The following is a 17524-nucleotide window of genomic DNA, read 5'->3' on the forward strand; positions in this document are numbered from 1 at the left end:
TCTTCCCGGACCGGGGCACGAACCCATGTCCCCTGCATCGGCAGGCGGACCCCAACCACTGTGCCACCCGGGAAGCCCTCAATAACCTTTTAATTGAACCTCTCCTCCCTTGGTTGCCATGACCCATTTTTTTTCATTTTCCTAATTTTCTGGCTACTCTACCTTATTCTTTATCCTTGTCTCCAGGCTTCCTGTTTTGCTTCTCTCTATATGTAAAACTAAAATAAAATCAACCTTCTAAAGATTTTAAGGTTGGGGATAATTGAGCTACCCCATGAATGGATTCCCATTTCTTACAAGATAAAGTCCATTAACTGAAATCACATTAAAACATCTCTGACCTATTTCCCATCTTCCATTCCAGTCCCATCTTCAACTCCTTGCTTCCATTCCAAGCCTCACCTCATGCCCCATGCTCTACAGTCATTTCTGACCCTTTCTCAAACAAGTGCTCCTTCTCTCTGCTCCCACACTACCTTATGTAACTTCTACCTCTATCACACCACTTGCTCTCTCCATAGCAGGCTGTGAACCGTTAGAGGAATGGGACTGAGTCTTTCCTGCCTTTAACTTCCTAATACACAGCATCGTGTCAGGTGAATTGGAAGTGCTCAATAAACATGTGTTGAGTGAATGAAACAATGAATAAAATGAGCTCTTTGCTTGGGTCAATGTATCTTTAAAGAAAAAGCTGGAGTTCAATTCAACAGTTATTGAAACCTTCCTATATACAGTGCAGGAATCAGAACTCAGTACTTTTCCACTATACAGTCACCACTATTGATACAGTCCTATAAGTACAATGATGGCAAGCACAGGCTCTGGTATGAAGGTTCATATTTCAGCTTCACTGGTTACTAAATGTGTGATTTTGGGCAAGGTACTCAATCTCTTCCTGCACCAGTTTTCTCCTAAGATAAAAATAAATAAACATCTCATAGAATTTTTTTTGAATTTTATTTATTTTTTTATATATCAGGTTCTTATGAGTTATCCATTTTATACATATTAGTGTATATATGTCAATCCCAATCTCCCAATTCATCACTCATAGAATTTTTGTTACAAGTTAAAGGGATAATACGTGTAAAACGATGAGAACAATGTCTGGAACATATCACATACTCTAAAATTATTAAAATTTATTTCAAATATTAAGAAGGCTCTGGATAGAATATTTGGGCCTTACTTGGAAGTTTTCATTAAAAACAAACATGAAACTAAGCTGCAACTCCTCTGAGGAAGAATTCCAGAATTAGGAACATGATTAGTTAATCTTGAATAAACGACTGTTATGACCCTGATGATGCTCTCACCACTCCCTAAACTCAGTATTTTTCTCCCAATCCAAGTTCTTAGTCTCATTACCCAGCCTTTTGTCCTCTATATTCCTAGTGCTAATCCTTCCCCTTTGATGTCTGAGGGATTTTAGGAAACTTTTTTTTCATTGAACAATTGAGCAAGGGGAGATGTAGATATAGGTATATTTACTTCTCTCTGAAGGAAATCTCATTTCTGCTCCAACCCAAACATAGGTGATTACTTAAGTTGATTCCAGCCCATAAACAATCAGGAAGGACTGGGAAACCTCCTACAATCAGAGCAGTCCTATCCTCCTCTGCAGTTTTCTCTACCCACACAAAGCCAACACTATCCCCCCTTTAAAGCATTTCATTCATCTCTCTGGCCACATCTTGGGTGACGGAGCGCTTCCACCGTGTTTTGGTATCCTCCATTTCTTCCAGATCCTTCGGGGTGTTTTCCACAGGGTCGGTGGCATCCATCTCTTCTGACGCTACTCCTGCCTCGAGTCCTCTTTTAACAGCCTTCAGGAAAGAGAACTTAAGTCGGAAACTGTAAGATAAAGAGGGCTGCTTCTTCTTAGACAACGTGGTAGTGGGGTCCTCTCGTCACCCCCAGACGTCAGTAGCATCAGAAAGGATCCCTAAATAAAGTCGTCGACCGCTCCGCCCCGAAACACCAAGGGCTCCGGAGCGCAGGCGCCCCAGGGCCCCGCCCCCGGTCCAGAGGCTCGGCCCCTATTGGCCCAGAGGCCGGGGGGGTGGACCGCCCCAGTGGTTGAACAGGGGGTGATCATGTGATTCTAGGGGGCGGGGCTGCGCCGGCCGCTTCCCAGCCAGGCTGAAAGGGCTCGGGTAGCCGGCCTTGTCGGCCCTTAAAGAGCCCCCTGGATGGCCTGGCCCCAACTGCCCTCGCCGAGCCACGCAAAGAGGGCTGCTTCTGGTTCTCGTCGGCCTCCCAGGTTGGCTTTCCTTCTTTTCCCGAAGGTGGGCCCTTAGGTTTACCGCCCGGAGCCTGCGGCCGCCGGGAAACCCAAACCCGAGTGTCCGGAGAGTAACCGGAAGTGCCGTCCCAGGCGGAGGCGGCGCCGGCTGCTGCCGTGGTAAGCGCGGCCCGCGGGGCCTGGGAGGGGCATGGCCTGCGGGGCCCAGGGATCGGGGGAGGGGTTCTGCGGGACCGGAGACCCCCTCGGCCTCCGCCTGGTAGGAGCAGCCTCTGGTCCTCGCAACAGAGCAAGGTCTGGGACCCCCCTGACGGCGACTGAAAGGAGGTCAATGAAAAGTTGAAGGAAGAGAAGCTTAGTACTATCGTTCCTGGAGATAATAGTAAACACTGCCAGGCACTTTCCTAAGTGATCTAAGTGTATCTTTCACTTTGGGGGGAAAAAAACCCAAGGACGTTGAATGTTCTCCACCCACCGCCCACCCCTATCTTTAAGGCAGAGATTCGTCATGTTGCATCGAATCTGTATGCAGAAAAATCTGGTTTGTTTAATCATTCCATAACCATTTTTGGAAACCGGCATTATATATAGCTTTGTATCATATGCACTTATCAACTGCATCTTGAGGTTTATAGTGGTAGAAGAATGGGTCATTGATCTCAGAAGTTGAGGTAAAAATTGAAACAAGTAGAACAGGACTCAGGGCTTTATTATGAAGTTAAGGTTAGTCATTACCCAGAAGGATTCTCGATGTTTTGTCTAGAGCTGTTTGGGAAGGAACTGATGGCTACCAGTGGCAGGTGCTTCTTGCAAGAGAAAAGAGAATGTAAGGAAAGGTGGGAAGAGGTAAGTTACGGTTGAAAGATACTGACCAGACTGGGGAGTAAATGGAACCAATTTTTAGATGTTCAAGCCTCAGAAAAGTTACAAATTTCACAAAAATTATAAATTTCTACATCATTGATTTTTTTTTCCTCTAGGAGAGGGAAGAATTGGGTGTTGTGAATAGTTATGGACTAGAGACCTTTTGGAGCCAAAAGGAAGATAGTCTTGAGTCTTTGTTGTTATGGTAAGTAACATACCAGGCTGTAGGTTTCTATATAAACAGTGAATTTTTGAGGCCAGAGGAGAGGGAAACTGGGGGAGACAAAGAGGAATGGGAGAAGATACATGCAAAAAAGATACATGACCCTTTCTTAGCTCCTGAGATAGCAGAGTGCTAAAACCGAGTGCTGTCCTACCAATTTAAGTGTATTTTCTACTCCTTTTCAACAGGCTTATTTACAATAGGCTTTTAGTAATTCCTTTGTGATTGATTTGCAGCCCCCAAAAGGCAGTATGCCCAATGCTTAAGCAGGCCCTGGAGTCAGAAGATGGAGATTTAGATACTGGCTCTGCTACTTACTAGCTGTGAGTTCTTTCGTAGTTATTTAACTGCCCTAAGCATCAGGTTTTCTACCTGTAAGGCGCAAACATTGGTATTCATACCTATTTTACAACCTTGGGAAGATTAAATGAGATAATCCATGTAATCAATGAAAAATAAATGAGGTAATCCCTAGCCTGGGACCTGATACAGTAAGCATTATCTAGTTTTTCAGATAACACTTTGTCGACTGTCACGTACATCCTTTAACTATAAGGATAGCCTTGGGCTTTGAAGTTCTGTACTCAGCCTGTTTGCCTATTCTGTGCACTCTGACCCTAGCCATGGAAGAGAGAACCAGTCTTTTCCTAGGAAGAGGTAAGAGAAACCTCTTAGCGAAGGGTACCCTCAAGCTAAGACTTGAAGTATATATTTGGGTTTGCCAGATGCGCCAGCCAGGGCTACTAGCCTAGCCTGTTATATTGCTACTGAGGCTTAGAGGATGATGGCTCTTTTTTGGTTCTGATATTCATATTTTTCATTCATTCAACAAATGTATTCTAGACGCTAGGAATATTGCAGTGAACAAAAGGCTAAGTCCTAACGCTAATGGAAGTTATATTCTAGTAGGAGAGAGAAACAAGTTAACAAATATAAGATATATACCACAAAGTTGGATGGTGATAAGTGCTATGAAGAGAAATATTGTAAAACAGGCTAAGGGGACATAGCTATTTTAGATGAAGTAGTCAGGGTGTACCTCTTTTTGAGGAAATAATTTTCAGTCAGAGACTTGATCAAATAAAGGAGCAAGCTACTTGGGGGAAGAGCATTCTAGGCAGAAGGAGCAAGTGTAAAGATTCTGATGTGTTGTGTGAGGCTGAAGGTAGGGGGAGGTACCGCATTATATAGCGCAGTGAAAACTAGGTTTTATTCTTAGAGTGGTAGGAAGCAGTTACAGTATTTTGAACTAGGGAAGTGTCATGGATTACTTTAAATTTTGACAGCCAGACTGTATTTTATTTTCTAGGTGCTGACCTCTAAAAGACTTCCTTATTTTTAATTTTTTCCTTATTTTTAATTTCTTTCCTTGGTGCCCTACAGTTGGTTGGCTATTTAGGGCAAATATGATACCCTCGGCTGATAAAATTAGGGAATGTTCTAATTCATTTACCAGGCTATGACCATGCTCAGAATCATTTATTTCCACTCTACTCTCTCTCCTTTTGACCTTAACAGTAATACACATTTTAAAAGACAAAACTCCCATACAGCCACCATCTTAGAGTAGCTATTTGTCTGTATGGATGCATATCTTTACTTAGTTGCGATTCTAAAGTCTTCCTTTTCCTCCTAGCATTTCTCTATAAATGTTTTTCTGGTTTTTGCTTAATCTTCATATTAATCATTAACTGATTATTATTTAGTTAACTATTTTAAATGGATTTTGAACAAGGCTTTGCATAAGAGACAGACACAGAGGATGAGCTCAAGAATGTTAGTGTTTTTGTGACTGTGAAGATGGAATTAAGAAAATAATAGAACCTACTGTTTATTGAGCATCTCTTGAGACCCAGGCATTGAGCCACGTCCTTTATTGACAGTGTCTCAGTTCCCATGGCAACTCCTTAAGACATGTAATGGTATCTTACTTATTTTATCGAAATTGAAGTTTGAAGCTGAAGGAAGTAACTTACCCAAGTTCTCATAGCTACAAAAGAGCACAGTGGGAATTTGAGCCAAAATCTGATTCCAGAGTTCGAACATTCAGCTTTAACTATCACAATATACAACTCTCAGCTCCCATGTTCTTTCTTTTAAAATTTATATATATATATATTTTTTTTTTAATTTATTTATTTTTGGCTGCATTGGGTCTTCGTTGCTGCACGCTGGCCCTCTCCAGCTGCAGCAAGCGGGGTCTACTCTTCATTGTGGTGCGCAGGCTTCTCATTGTGGTGCGCAGGCTTCTCATTGCAGTGACTTCTCCTGTTGCGGAGCATAGGCTCTAGGCATGCAGGCTTCAGTGGTTGTGGCATGCGGGCTCAGTAGTTGTGGCTCGCAGGCTCTAGAGCACAGGCTCAGTAGTTGTGGTGCACGGGCTTAGCTGCTCCATGGCATGTGGGATCCTCCCAGACCAGGGCTCGAACCCATGTCCCCTGCATTGGCAGGTGGACTCTTAACCACTGGGCCACCAGGGAAGCCCTCAGCTCCCATGTTCTTAAAAAACAAAATAACATACATTTAAATTTTGAAGTAATTTCAGATTTACAAAAAAGTTGTAAAATAATATAAAGAATACGCATACACCCTTCACCCACAGTCCCTAAATGTTTACCTTTTACTATGTTTTATGAGTCTGTCTATACTAATTTCTCTATACATACATGTACCTATATGTACATTTTTTCTGAACCTTTTGAGAGTAAGTTATAAATATAATACCTCATCTCAAACTATGAGAATTAAGCCCTAAAGTCCTAAGACATGCTAAGCCCTGAAGTAATAGGTATGCAATGAATTAACTTCTCTCCCATGTGTGTTCAGTGCTACTAGCTACATGCCATCCTTGGGAGAATTGAAAAAAATAGTTACTCAAGTCATTTTCTGTAGGGCTTTGTTCTTTGCCAGAACTCTAGTTGAGAAAGCCTGTCCTAAATACTCAATTGTTTTATTCCCTGAAGACAAGGCTATTCTCTTATATTATCATTACAGTTATCACAGTCAAAAAATTAACATTCATATAATACTATTATCTGATCGCCAGACATTATTGGAGTTTAGCCAGTTGTTCCACTAACGTCCTTTGTAGGAAAAGAAAAATAAGTTTTTTTTGTTGTCCAGGATCCATTCCACTATCACCCATTTCATTTAATTGTCATGTCTTTATTGTGGAACATATCCTCAGACTTTGTCTTTAGACTTTTTTTTTTTTTTTAAGTTTAGGCCATTTATTTGGCAGAATTTTCCTCAATTTGGGTTTGTCTGATGTTTCCTCATAATTAGATTCAGGTTATACATTTTTGGCAAGATAGCACAGAAGTGATGTTCTTTTCTTCTCTTTGCATCATATTAGGAGGCAGCTATATATCTTGTTACTGGTGGTGTTAACTCTGATTATTTGGTTAAGGTGGTGTCTTCCAGGTTTCTATACTGTGAAGTTACTTTTTTGGTCTTTGTAATTATTAAATATCTAGTGGGGAGATATATTCAGATTGTGTAAATATCCTGATTCTCATAAAACTTTCATCCACTATATTTTTGCCTGAAACAGTTGTTACTCTTCATTGGACATGTGATGTTTTTAATTCCATCATTTATTCTACATTTAATTGTTGGCTTTTTTAATATAAGAAAAAACTTTCCCTTCTCGCTCACTATTTATTCACTTTTTTTTTGGATAAATAAAACCAAATGTTTATTTACACCAAAGAATTCCAACACTGGATCTTTCACATATGAAGGACAAAGTATTATATATATACAGACGGCAAGGGGTGGCAGGGCTGTAACAAGAGAGTTTAGTTTTCCCACAATTCCAGGTCTACCATTTCAGTTTCACTGAAGACAGTGGCTCTGCTCCTACCTCTCAGGTACATTTACAAGACTGAGGGGCAGGTCTGCTCAATGGATGGCATGTGAGGGAAGGGGAAGGTAGGAGGAAAAGAAGGTAGAAAGCTTAAAATAAAATGCAGTGGCCACATCTCTCATTAGCTCTTCAAGAGTTGCTAGCATGAAACCAACATAGACAATGTTTTTTTCTTTTGTAAAAAGCAATTTCTTTTGTAAAAAGTAATTATAGCCAGTAACTAACTGAATTCAAAAGGACCAAGTCAAAGAAAACTGAAAAAGATTTTGCCTTCCCCCTCCTACCAGCTATAGAGCATGTTGGGAGATGAAAGGGGAGAGGACCGAGGTAAGGAGCCTGGGAGGGACGGTATTAAAGTTTTAAACTGAACTGAAACTAAATTGTAAGTGAGTTGCATTTAGGTTAGATCAATAAGACATGATTCATACTGAACAGACGTTTTCAGGACCTGTCTGCACTTTGGGTAGATTTTCAGCATCTCAGTGTAACGTATTTCAGTGCAAGACGTATTTCCACTAGATTCACCAGTATAACCCCACTGAAGCACTTTTGGAGTAAAGTGATATAAGTGACTAGCAGTACACTGCTCTTATAGGTTGGGTCCTTCCTTCTTCCTTCCTTCCCACCTCGCTTCAAGAAGCTACATTTTTGTAATCTCTGGAGGAGAGCGTGAAATACAAACCCCTCAAAATGTGGAATGGTAGGGGAGCAATGGTGGGCATGGGAAGAAATCTCCACCCAAACGCAGCAGCCAGAATTGAGGCTGGTTTATCTTTGTTCTCTAGTGATAAGGAACTGAATTTGGAAGGGGAGAAAAAAAATTTGTCCATGAAATATTCCACCTGCAGATAATTTTTCAGGGAATCCCCTGAATTATGAAAAGTTCGAGTTAAAAAAAAAGAAAGAAAGAAAGAAAGGAATATCAGCCTGTTGTAATTTTTTTTTTTAATGAATGAACTACTATAAATCCACAAGCAACGGTTCAGACACGGTGCTTCGGTTCAGACACGGTGCTTCGGAAGTATTTCACTCCTCCCCGCCAGGCGCAAGCTGCATCAAGGGAGTGAGTGGAATCCCCAACCTCTGCTCAGGCATCAGGAGACAGAAGGGGCCATTACTGCTGAGCGCCAGCGGCAGCTGGAACAGGCATCCCGAGGGGGTTGGCAGCAGCAATCACTGGTGAGCCTGCCTGAGGTCTAAGGGGTGAAAGGGTTGGCACTGAAGAAATCCCTGACATCATATTGGTGCTGCTGACAGGCATACTGCCCCCTGGCATGCTAGATGAGCCCATTCGAGCCTGGTCCTTCACAACAGTGTAAAAATAGGGGTGCTCCATGGCCTCTCTTGCGGTGAGCCATGACTGGTGGTCGTACCACAGCAGCTTGTCCAAGAAATCCAAGGCCTCAGGGCTGACAAGGTGCTGGTTTTCACTGTGGACAAAGCGTTCCCATCGCTTACAGGAATGTCTGCCCAAGATATCGTTAAAACGTGGATCTAATTGAATGTTGTATTTGTCAATATAGTCATATAAATCTTCTGTCCCCAGAACCTTGGCTGTCCTCATCAACTGATCATAATTGTCATGTTCATGGAAAAATGGCTCCTTCCGGAAGATCACACTTGCCACCATACAACCCAAGCTCCACATATCCAAACTATAATCATACATCTGATAGTCTACAAGTAGCTCAGAACCTTTGAAATATCGGGAAGCAACTCGGACGTTATGTTCTTGGCCAGGATGGTAAAACTCAGCCAAACCCCAGTCTATTAGCTGTAGCTTTCTGTGCTCATGATCAATCATGACATTATGGGGCTTTACATCTCTGTGCATAATCCCCATGCTGTGACAATAATCCAGGGCCTTCAGAATCTCATACATGTAAAATCAAATATCATAGTCTGTTAACATCTGGTACAATTGCTTGAAATCTGTGTTGTTTACGTGTTCAAAAACCAAGGCAGGTGTTCGTGACACAGGGTCTTTTACAATGTCTGCCAGTGTGATGATGTTGGGACCGCTTCACAAATTCTCCAAAATCTTTATTTCACGCTTGATTTTCTTCTTCTTTACTGGCTTGAGAATTTTAACAACAACTTTTTCATTATTTGTGATGTTGATAACTTCAAATACTTCACTGTATTTACCCCGGCCTAATTTTCTAACCAGCTGGTAGTCATCTTGATTTCCCCATTCCACCACATGTGACTTGTAATCCCAGTACTCTTGGGGTCTGTGCGTATTAGCATCAGTGTAAACTCTGGCCCTGTTTGGCATGGGTCCCGACATGTCAGACAGGTTGGCGGACAGAGCTGGACTTGACGTTTGGAGAGATGACAGTCACTGTGTTGAGAGGCAGCTGGGGGTAAGAGCTTGTTTCAGAACTGTTTTCTTCAAACTGTGGTGGAAGTTGCAGTGGCGGCGGACCCTCTCCCCTCTCTTCACACAGACAATATGGCAGCGGCGGACCACTTATTCACTTTTTAAATGAGTATGGATTCATGGATTCTTATTGTGTTACTAATTTATCACTATCATTATTTATTTTGATGTTTGTTCCTGATTTGTATAGTGGCAGCCCCTTCAGCCTGGCTCCTGGGTCCTCTTGGCATATTGTCACCACTTTTTTTTTTTTTTTTTTTTGCGGTAGGCGGGCCTCTCACTGCTGTGGCCTCTCCCTGTGCTCCGGACGCACAGGCCCAATGGCTCACGGGCCCAGCCACTCTGCGGCATGTGGGACCCTCCCAGACCAGGGCATGAACCCATGTCCCCTGCATCGGCAGGCAGACTCTCAACCACTGCACCACCAGGGAAGCCCTGTCACCACTTTTTGAGCACTTCCTTATTTTCTGACACAACAAGATGCTCCAGGTTCATCTTGTACTTTCTAAACCCTGGAATTAGCCATTTCTCCAGTGAGCCTTGATTCCTTTCAGTGAGAAATGGTGTTTAGAAACCACGCTCTAAGTGCTTGGTGTGCTCATTACTACTGGGATTTCATTGTTTCTGTGACCTCACAGCCAGACATTAGTAGAAAAAAAAGCACCCACCTTCACACATACACACATTTCTATTTTTTCTGTATATACTTAAAAACCTTGACCTCATACTGATACTTCTAATTCCAGGTAAACACTACAGGTGCAGAGTTCATTGTAGCCTTTCCCTTTTCTGTGTTTGTAACCCCCTTCGCTGACAGTGAAGCATCTGGGTGCCGTTATATTTATTTATTTGTTCATTCCTAGGCTATACATTAAGTAGTGAACCTTTTCCACTCTGGGGGAAAACTCCTACTAATTAGAGTTCAGTAATTGTTTATAGTCCTTTTTATCTTTAGTTTGCGTTTATATAATCCTAATACTGTATTATAAAGTTATTTATTTTTCCCCCTCCTGGGTGGTTTTGTTATTAATTTGAAATACAGACTTGTTTGTTTTTATTTGTATTCCATTTTAATTTTTTTCTCCCCCAGCTTTTCTATTTATTTATGTATTTATGTATTTGTTGAATATGTGAAATGTAACAGTTTAAAAAGTAAAAATGTGTGTTTTACAAAAATGTATATACTAACAGAAGTATGACTCTCTTTCCATCCACCCTTTGGTACCAATTTCATTTTCCAGTCCTTTTGATCCCATTTACACCTACCTTGTGATGATAACCAAACTCATTAGTTTCTTCTTTTCTGAGTTTCTTTTTGGCCAAATGAATAGATATATGTGTAGTTTCTTATTTCTACTTAATTCTTACACAAAATGCAGCATACTTTTTTACACCGCTGCTTTCTAAAATTTATGGTTTATCCTAGAAATTGCTCCACATCAATTCATAAAGGTTATCTTCATCCAGTTTTACAGCTACATAGCACCTCATTATACGTGAACATACCTCCTCCGTGCCAGGCACTGTCCCAGGTGCTAGGGAAACAGCAGCAAATGAAATGAACTAAAATCCTTGTCCTTTAGGGGCTTACATTCTATGGAGAAAAATAAAACAGGAAAGGAGAGAAGGAGTGTTGTATGTGTGGGTCAGCTGGGGTGGAGGTGTGTCGTAATTTAAAATAGGATGGTCAATCAGGCCTTACTGAGACTATGACAGTTTACCAAAGATTTGAGTGAGGTGAGAGAGGGAGCCTTGAAGATCTAAAGGAAGAGCACTTTAGCAGGGAGAGACTACAAGTACAAAGACCTTGAAATGGGAATGGACCTGGCTTGTTTGAACAACAGCAAGGAGGCCAAGGTGACTAGCTTGCAGTACACACGAGAAGAGCGGGGAAGTGTTGTCGGAGTGGTAACTAGGAGTCAGATTTCCTAGGGACTGCTAGGTTCTAATAGGAGCAGTTTTGGTGGAGTGGTGAGGGTATTTGATTGGAGTATGTTTCAGAAACCTTGGAAGATAAGAATTAAAGACAATAAACAGATTGATTTCTTTTGAGGAATTTTGCTGTAAAGAGAAACAAGTGAGACAATAGCTCGAGGGTGAGGTGGTTGAGAGAAGTTTCTTGTTAGTGCTTTGGTTTTAGGAGAGACGTAACAGCTAGTTTGCTGATGAGTGTGATCCAGTAGGAAAGAACAAATTGATATTGCAGGAGAGAGAGGATAGAATTGTGGCAAAAAGGGGTGGAATCCAGTACACCAATGGACAGGTTGTCCTTAGATTGAGCAGGGGCAGTTTGTTATCCATGGTAACAGAAGGAAAGATGGAGAGTGCATGACCACCTTGGAAGAGGTTGGTTGATGTGGTGGAAGCATGTGGAAGTGTTTTTTTTATGTTTTTGGTTTTTGGCTTCCTTAGATTTTTCTCAGTAAAATAGGAAGCAAAGTCATCCTATTTTTTTTTATCAGCAGTAAGTTGGGATTTTTCTTTTTGAGCAAGGTTTGTGCTCATACGACCATATCAAAGCAGACTCTTAGGCCCCTTTGCCATAATAATAGTTATTATAATAGCTAACACAGAGTACTTACCATGAGATAGATCGTGATTAATTTATTATTCAACTCAATGATCTGAGGTAATTTCCATCATTAATCCATTTTATAGATGAGGAAACTACGTACAGAGTGATTAAGTAACTTGCCTGACATCACACAGCTAGGATGATAGTCATAGAAACTTACTTTCTCTGTCTTTGCACTGGGAATTCTAATGATCATTAACCATTTTCCTCCAAACCTTACTAAGGCGTACTAATTATTAGGCGTCTTGATTATTCAGTTGAACCAAGGGAAGAGGAGGAATCCTGGTTTTGAGATCACCTGAGCTCATTAAAGAAACAGTTCTTTCTGGTACTTGCCCTGTATGTGTTGCTGATTGGTTTTATACTAGTAAAGAGGAAAACTAACTGCTTTCAACCCCTGTAAAACCTAGAGCACTTGTGGACTTTGATGCAGAAATTCTGTCTTTTTTGCAGCAATTTTAATTTTGAGCATTTTTTCTGAGTTAAAGGAATATAAATAATAATTCTTCTTTGTTTCACAGGGTTGGAGATACCAAGTAAAGAATTAGTATATATGATGCTGGAAACTTGCAGAGAGGAGCTGCTCATGACTGAAAGGCCTAAAACAGATGTATCTTTCAAGTTCTCATCGAGAGAATGACTGTGAAGAAAATGATGGGTCAGGAAGACCAGTGGAAAACTCCCTAGGAGAGAGCCATAGAAAATGTACACTTCAGAAGAGAGGTATAATCAGAGAACTCAAAAAAGGAAAATATATCATGTATGCCCTCAGAAGGGTAAAAAGATTTTTATTCATGTGCATGAGATTACTCAAATAGATGATCATATATACCAGTGCCTTGAACGTGAGCAAAATTTCTGTGAAAACTTAGCTCTTATTATGTGTGAGAGAACCCATACAGGGGAGAAACCTTATAGATGTGATATGTGTGAGAAAACCTTCATCCAAAGCTCAGATCTTATTTCACACCAGAGGATCCACAATTATGAGAAACCTTATAAATGTAGCAAATGTGAGAAGAGCTTTTGGCACCACTTAGCCCTTTCAGGACACCAGAGAACACATGCAGGTAAAAAATTCTATACATGTGATATTTGTGGCAAGAATTTTGGTCAGAGCTCTGATCTGCTTGTCCACCAGCGAAGCCATACAGGCGAGAAACCGTATCTATGTAGTGAGTGTGACAAATGCTTCAGCCGAAGTACAAACCTTATAAGACACCGAAGAACTCACACAGGTGAGAAACCATTTAAGTGTCTGGAGTGTGAAAAAGCTTTTAGTGGGAAATCAGATCTTATTAGCCACCAGAGAACTCATACTGGTGAAAGGCCCTACAAATGTAATAAGTGTGAGAAAAGTTACCGACACCGTTCAGCCTTCATTGTTCATAAAAGAGTTCATACTGGGGAGAAGCCCTATAAGTGTGGTGCCTGTGAGAAATGCTTTGGCCAGAAATCAGACCTTATTGTACACCAGAGAGTCCACACAGGTGAGAAGCCGTATAAATGCTTAGAATGTATGCGAAGTTTTACTCGGAGCGCCAACCTAATCAGGCACCAGGCAACTCACACTCACACTTTCAAATGCCTGGAATATGAGAAAAGTTTAAACTGTAGTTCAGACCTTATTGTGCATCAAAGAATTCACATGGAAGAGAAACCACATCAGTGGTCTGCATGTGAGAGTGGCTTCCTCCTGGGCATGGACTTTGTTGCCCAACAGAAAATGAGAACTCAGACAGAGGAGCTGCATTATAAATACGGTGTCTGTGATAAAAGCTTTCACCAGAGCTCAGCACTTCTTCAACATCAGACAATCCACATCGGTGAAAAACCATATATCTGTGATGTGGGTGAAAAAGGTCTTGAGCTCAGCCCTCCCCGTGCATCAGAAGCCTCACAAATGTCTTGACCAGACAAGAAGTTATAATGCCATAAAAAAGGTATTTACAATGTAAGAGAACTCCTTAAGATGAAGAACTCTAAGCAAATCTCAGACTTTCCTCAGAGCTCAGATTTCACTGGGGACCAGAGAATCTGCAATTGTAGGAAGTTGAGCAATGGTTTGCCCAGAGAGCTGTCCTTACAGAAGCTTATCAACCACTCCAATGTGAAACCTTACAAATGCTCTGAGTTTGGGAAAACCTTTAGTCCAAGCTTGTATCTGATCACCCACAAGAGGATTCATACAGGTGGGAAACCTTACAGATTTGTTGAATGTGAGAAAGCTTTCTAGCAATGGTCACCTCTTCTCATTCCAAGAGAATTCACATTGGTGGACAGCATTTTTAATACCCTGTGTCAACAGTGCTTCAGAGAGTGTGCACATTTCATTGGACGTCAGAACGCCCCACTGGGAAGAGACCCCCACAAGTGTGAAGAAATCTTCTAACAGAACTATGACTTTCTTACCTATCAGAGAAGCCATACAGGTGAAAATTTCTATATTTGCCTTGAAGGTGGCAAAAGCATTAGGTGGAGAGCCTTCTTGGGTTTGCACCGCCCCCCCAAAAAAAAAAACCAATCTGAGGAAAGACCTTATGAATTCTCTGAATGAGAAAAGCTTCTGTCAGTGATCGGTTTTTGTGGTATACTGGGGAACTCACATAAGTGAAAAACCCTATAAATAACCTTGAGTCTAAAAAAAAGCCTTGCAGGAAATCCCTACCTTATTGCGCCCCAAAGACCCTACTCTGCAGATAATTTTGTTCTAGTAAGAGATCTAACTGTGGACTATGTACATTTAATAGGTATGAGAACAACTGTTCTCATAGTTGACTCATATAGTAGAGATGACTTTTAATGAGTCAATATGTAAACTGTTTTTTTTAGATACCCAGAAACTTTTTCTGCAAGGAGCTAGGGCAGGTCAGAGTAGGCCTGATGGGAAACTCAGGTAAAGATGCTTTTCTTTTATCTGAACCACTTAATGATTGCTTTACTTTCAGTTTTTTAAATTTGGAACTCCAATAAAGGAAAGGACTGTAACCTTGAGAGAGAAGGTGTGGCCTGTGTTACTGTTGGGGGAAAGAAGTACATTTACTTTGCCTCTTGTCGATTTTGTAAGTCTTGGCTGGAATGGGGACTAGTGTGTTGATAGCAGCGTGGGAACCTTTTGCTGGTTGTGTAAAGAACTAAGCAGCTAGGGAGTAGTTATCATAGATCAAAACTCTTCCCAAGGCTTCCCCTTTGGAGGGCCAACCTCATAACGAGGTAGGATACTCAGCTATTTACTTGTGAGTTGAGGCATACCCTTACAAGTTTCCTTTCCCTAAAATCTTTCAGATTATTACTGGTATTTGCAGTTTCAGCTTTAGAGATTCATTTCTTCTCAACTCAGAGATGCACGTTCCAGGATAATCGTTATGATTTTTGCTAGTACCCATACTTTTGTGACTTCATTTATCATGTTTCTTTCAATGGTAAGATATCTTCATCAGCTCCTTGCAAAATAATTAAGAGAAAGCTGAAAGAAAGGTTTAAGCCTGAGTAGGCACAGAGTAGAACACATAATGATGCATTATTAGTGGAGAAGCTAGACTTTGATTTTGAGAATCGTGACTCAGAAGCTGGTGTTTTGTTTGTTTGTTTTTTTTCCACTACGTTATCCTGCTGTTTATAGCAAATCAAGCCACATAATGACATGCCTTTCATTTACTTCGGTTCTGCCAAGGAAAGAGAATACTTTTTATTCCCAGGGAAAAGACTACAATCACCACAATATAAGGTATATATTTCGCTTGTAATGTAGCATTCTAAATGCTAGAAGGGGAAAGTAGTTGGCAGATTCATCAGAGGTTTAAGGATAAGCACTTACCTCCAACTTAACAGGATAATTATGATTACCTTTAATATTCTCCAGAAATACTCTAATTAATCCAGGGATCTGTAAGTGGACAGTTCTGAGGTTTTTTCCTTCCCTCAGATAAAATGACATTTAATATAAATACTTAAAACTTCTACAGTATTTGGGACTGTAGACTTGGTGAATAAGTATTTTGATTCCTCTGGTTTATCTTAGCAAATCCTGAACTCCAGAGAGCGTTGGTGTTCGGACTCATGGCGGTGGCCAACTCTTGCACTGCCACCTTGTGTTTGGCTCTCAGCTCTGATCCTGATGGCTGGTTGATGACCTTGATAATCTTAGGGTCAGAGGATATAACTCATAGTGATAATAAGGAATCTGATTCTAGGGTGTTTTTTTCTTTCTTTTAGAAAACAGGTCCTGGAAGTTTATTTGATCTGATGTATTTTAGTAATTTTTCTAAATAGCTCTTATACCATAAAAAGTTGCTCGGTGTGATAAAACACACAAGATGTATTTGTTTCTCTTTGGTGAAAATCATGCCTATCACTAGTATATGTTTGACAATTGTAATTCTTAAAATAGTATTGGGTGTATGGCTTGGTGGTGATGAAAATTAGTCCTTATGGCTACTTGTTAGTCATTAGAGAGAACTTGGAGAAGGGAACAGAGTTTGTATCTTTGGCAGGGCAGTAACTTGCCCCTTCTTTCAACTAATCTTCCTGGTAATTGTCTCTAGTCTTTAAGTAAATTAAGAATGGACCATCCCTCAGACAGAGAACTTTGGGGGTATGAAACAGGTCTGAGGGCTTTTAACCATGGGGGGGAAAAGGTGTTGGTATTACTCATATAGAATAACCTGAGGTTGGAAAGGACCACTTGGGAGCCTGTAACCAAAACTAGAAGGTAACTTCTGGGATGGATGGAGGTTCTCTTGAAACAGTGCCAACCTAAATCTACCTCAGGTAAGTAGTCAGAGTGACTTTTTCAAGATTTCAGACCAAACGAGACACTTGTATTCAGTCAATGTATTCCTATGCTTTAATGTTTTTGTTTTCCCTTAATTCGTAAATAAAAACATTGTTCTGAAAACTCCATTTTTGTCTCCACTGTACTAAGAAAAAGCATTTCCCCTACACTTGTGTTAGAATAAAGCAGATGTTCAGGAATCCTTTCACAGTGTATACGTATATCAAACTGTCATAGTGTACACTTTAACTACCTTACAATTTTATTTGTCAGTTATATCTCAGTAAAGCTGGGGGAGAAAGGAATAAAGTGGATATTCATGTGACCCTTTGGCCTGGTGGTGATGATAGCCATTGGACCATCTCTAGAATTCCAAGATTTTTTTTTAAGAATTCCAGGAATTTTTGATGCTAAGGCAAATAATGAATGGAAACCTGGAAGAAATTATTGTCTTTGCTCTGCTGTAGGCATTGGATCCTTTTGGAGCCTCCCCATTGCATTACATACGGAGTACAGGGAGGAGTAATAGCTTAAACTGACCGTACTTGGGACTAAAATTCAGAAACAACAAAACTGTCTGTCTATACCCTCA

The 17524-nt window shown here is 40.8% G+C and overlaps 1 protein-coding gene and 1 pseudogene across 8 annotated transcripts; one reads left to right on the forward strand and one right to left on the reverse strand.

Moving 5' to 3' along the window:
* Window positions 1-2118: 2118 nt before the first annotated feature.
* ZNF322 (zinc finger protein 322) lies at window positions 2119-17058 on the forward strand. 7 transcript variants are annotated; one of them, XR_014295589.1, is made up of 4 exons: window positions 2119-2404; window positions 3009-3091; window positions 3226-3314; window positions 7405-8141. XR_014295589.1 is itself a non-coding variant. In XM_082639330.1 (4 exons), exon 4 carries the CDS (start codon window positions 12862-12864, stop codon window positions 14068-14070), a length of 1209 nt encoding a protein of 402 aa, XP_082495456.1. In that variant the 5' UTR covers window positions 2119-2404; window positions 3009-3091; window positions 3226-3314; window positions 12680-12861; the 3' UTR covers window positions 14071-17058. The 7 variants fall into 7 exon arrangements, 6 of the variants coding, with proteins under 6 accessions (XP_082495456.1, XP_082495458.1, XP_082495457.1 ...); XM_082639330.1 differs by lacking the exon at window positions 7405-8141 and adding an exon at window positions 12680-17058; XM_082639332.1 differs by lacking the exons at window positions 3226-3314; window positions 7405-8141 and adding an exon at window positions 12680-17058.
* Window positions 8315-10460, reverse strand: LOC309814023 (casein kinase II subunit alpha-like; annotated as a pseudogene). The gene has a single exon. The product of its transcript is annotated as a casein kinase II subunit alpha-like (transcript).
* Window positions 17059-17524: the final 466 nt, after the last annotated feature.

Source organism: Mesoplodon mirus, assembly GCF_964341445.2.
Source record: "Mesoplodon mirus genome assembly, chromosome: 12".
Taxonomy (NCBI): Eukaryota; Metazoa; Chordata; class Mammalia; order Artiodactyla; family Ziphiidae; genus Mesoplodon; species Mesoplodon mirus.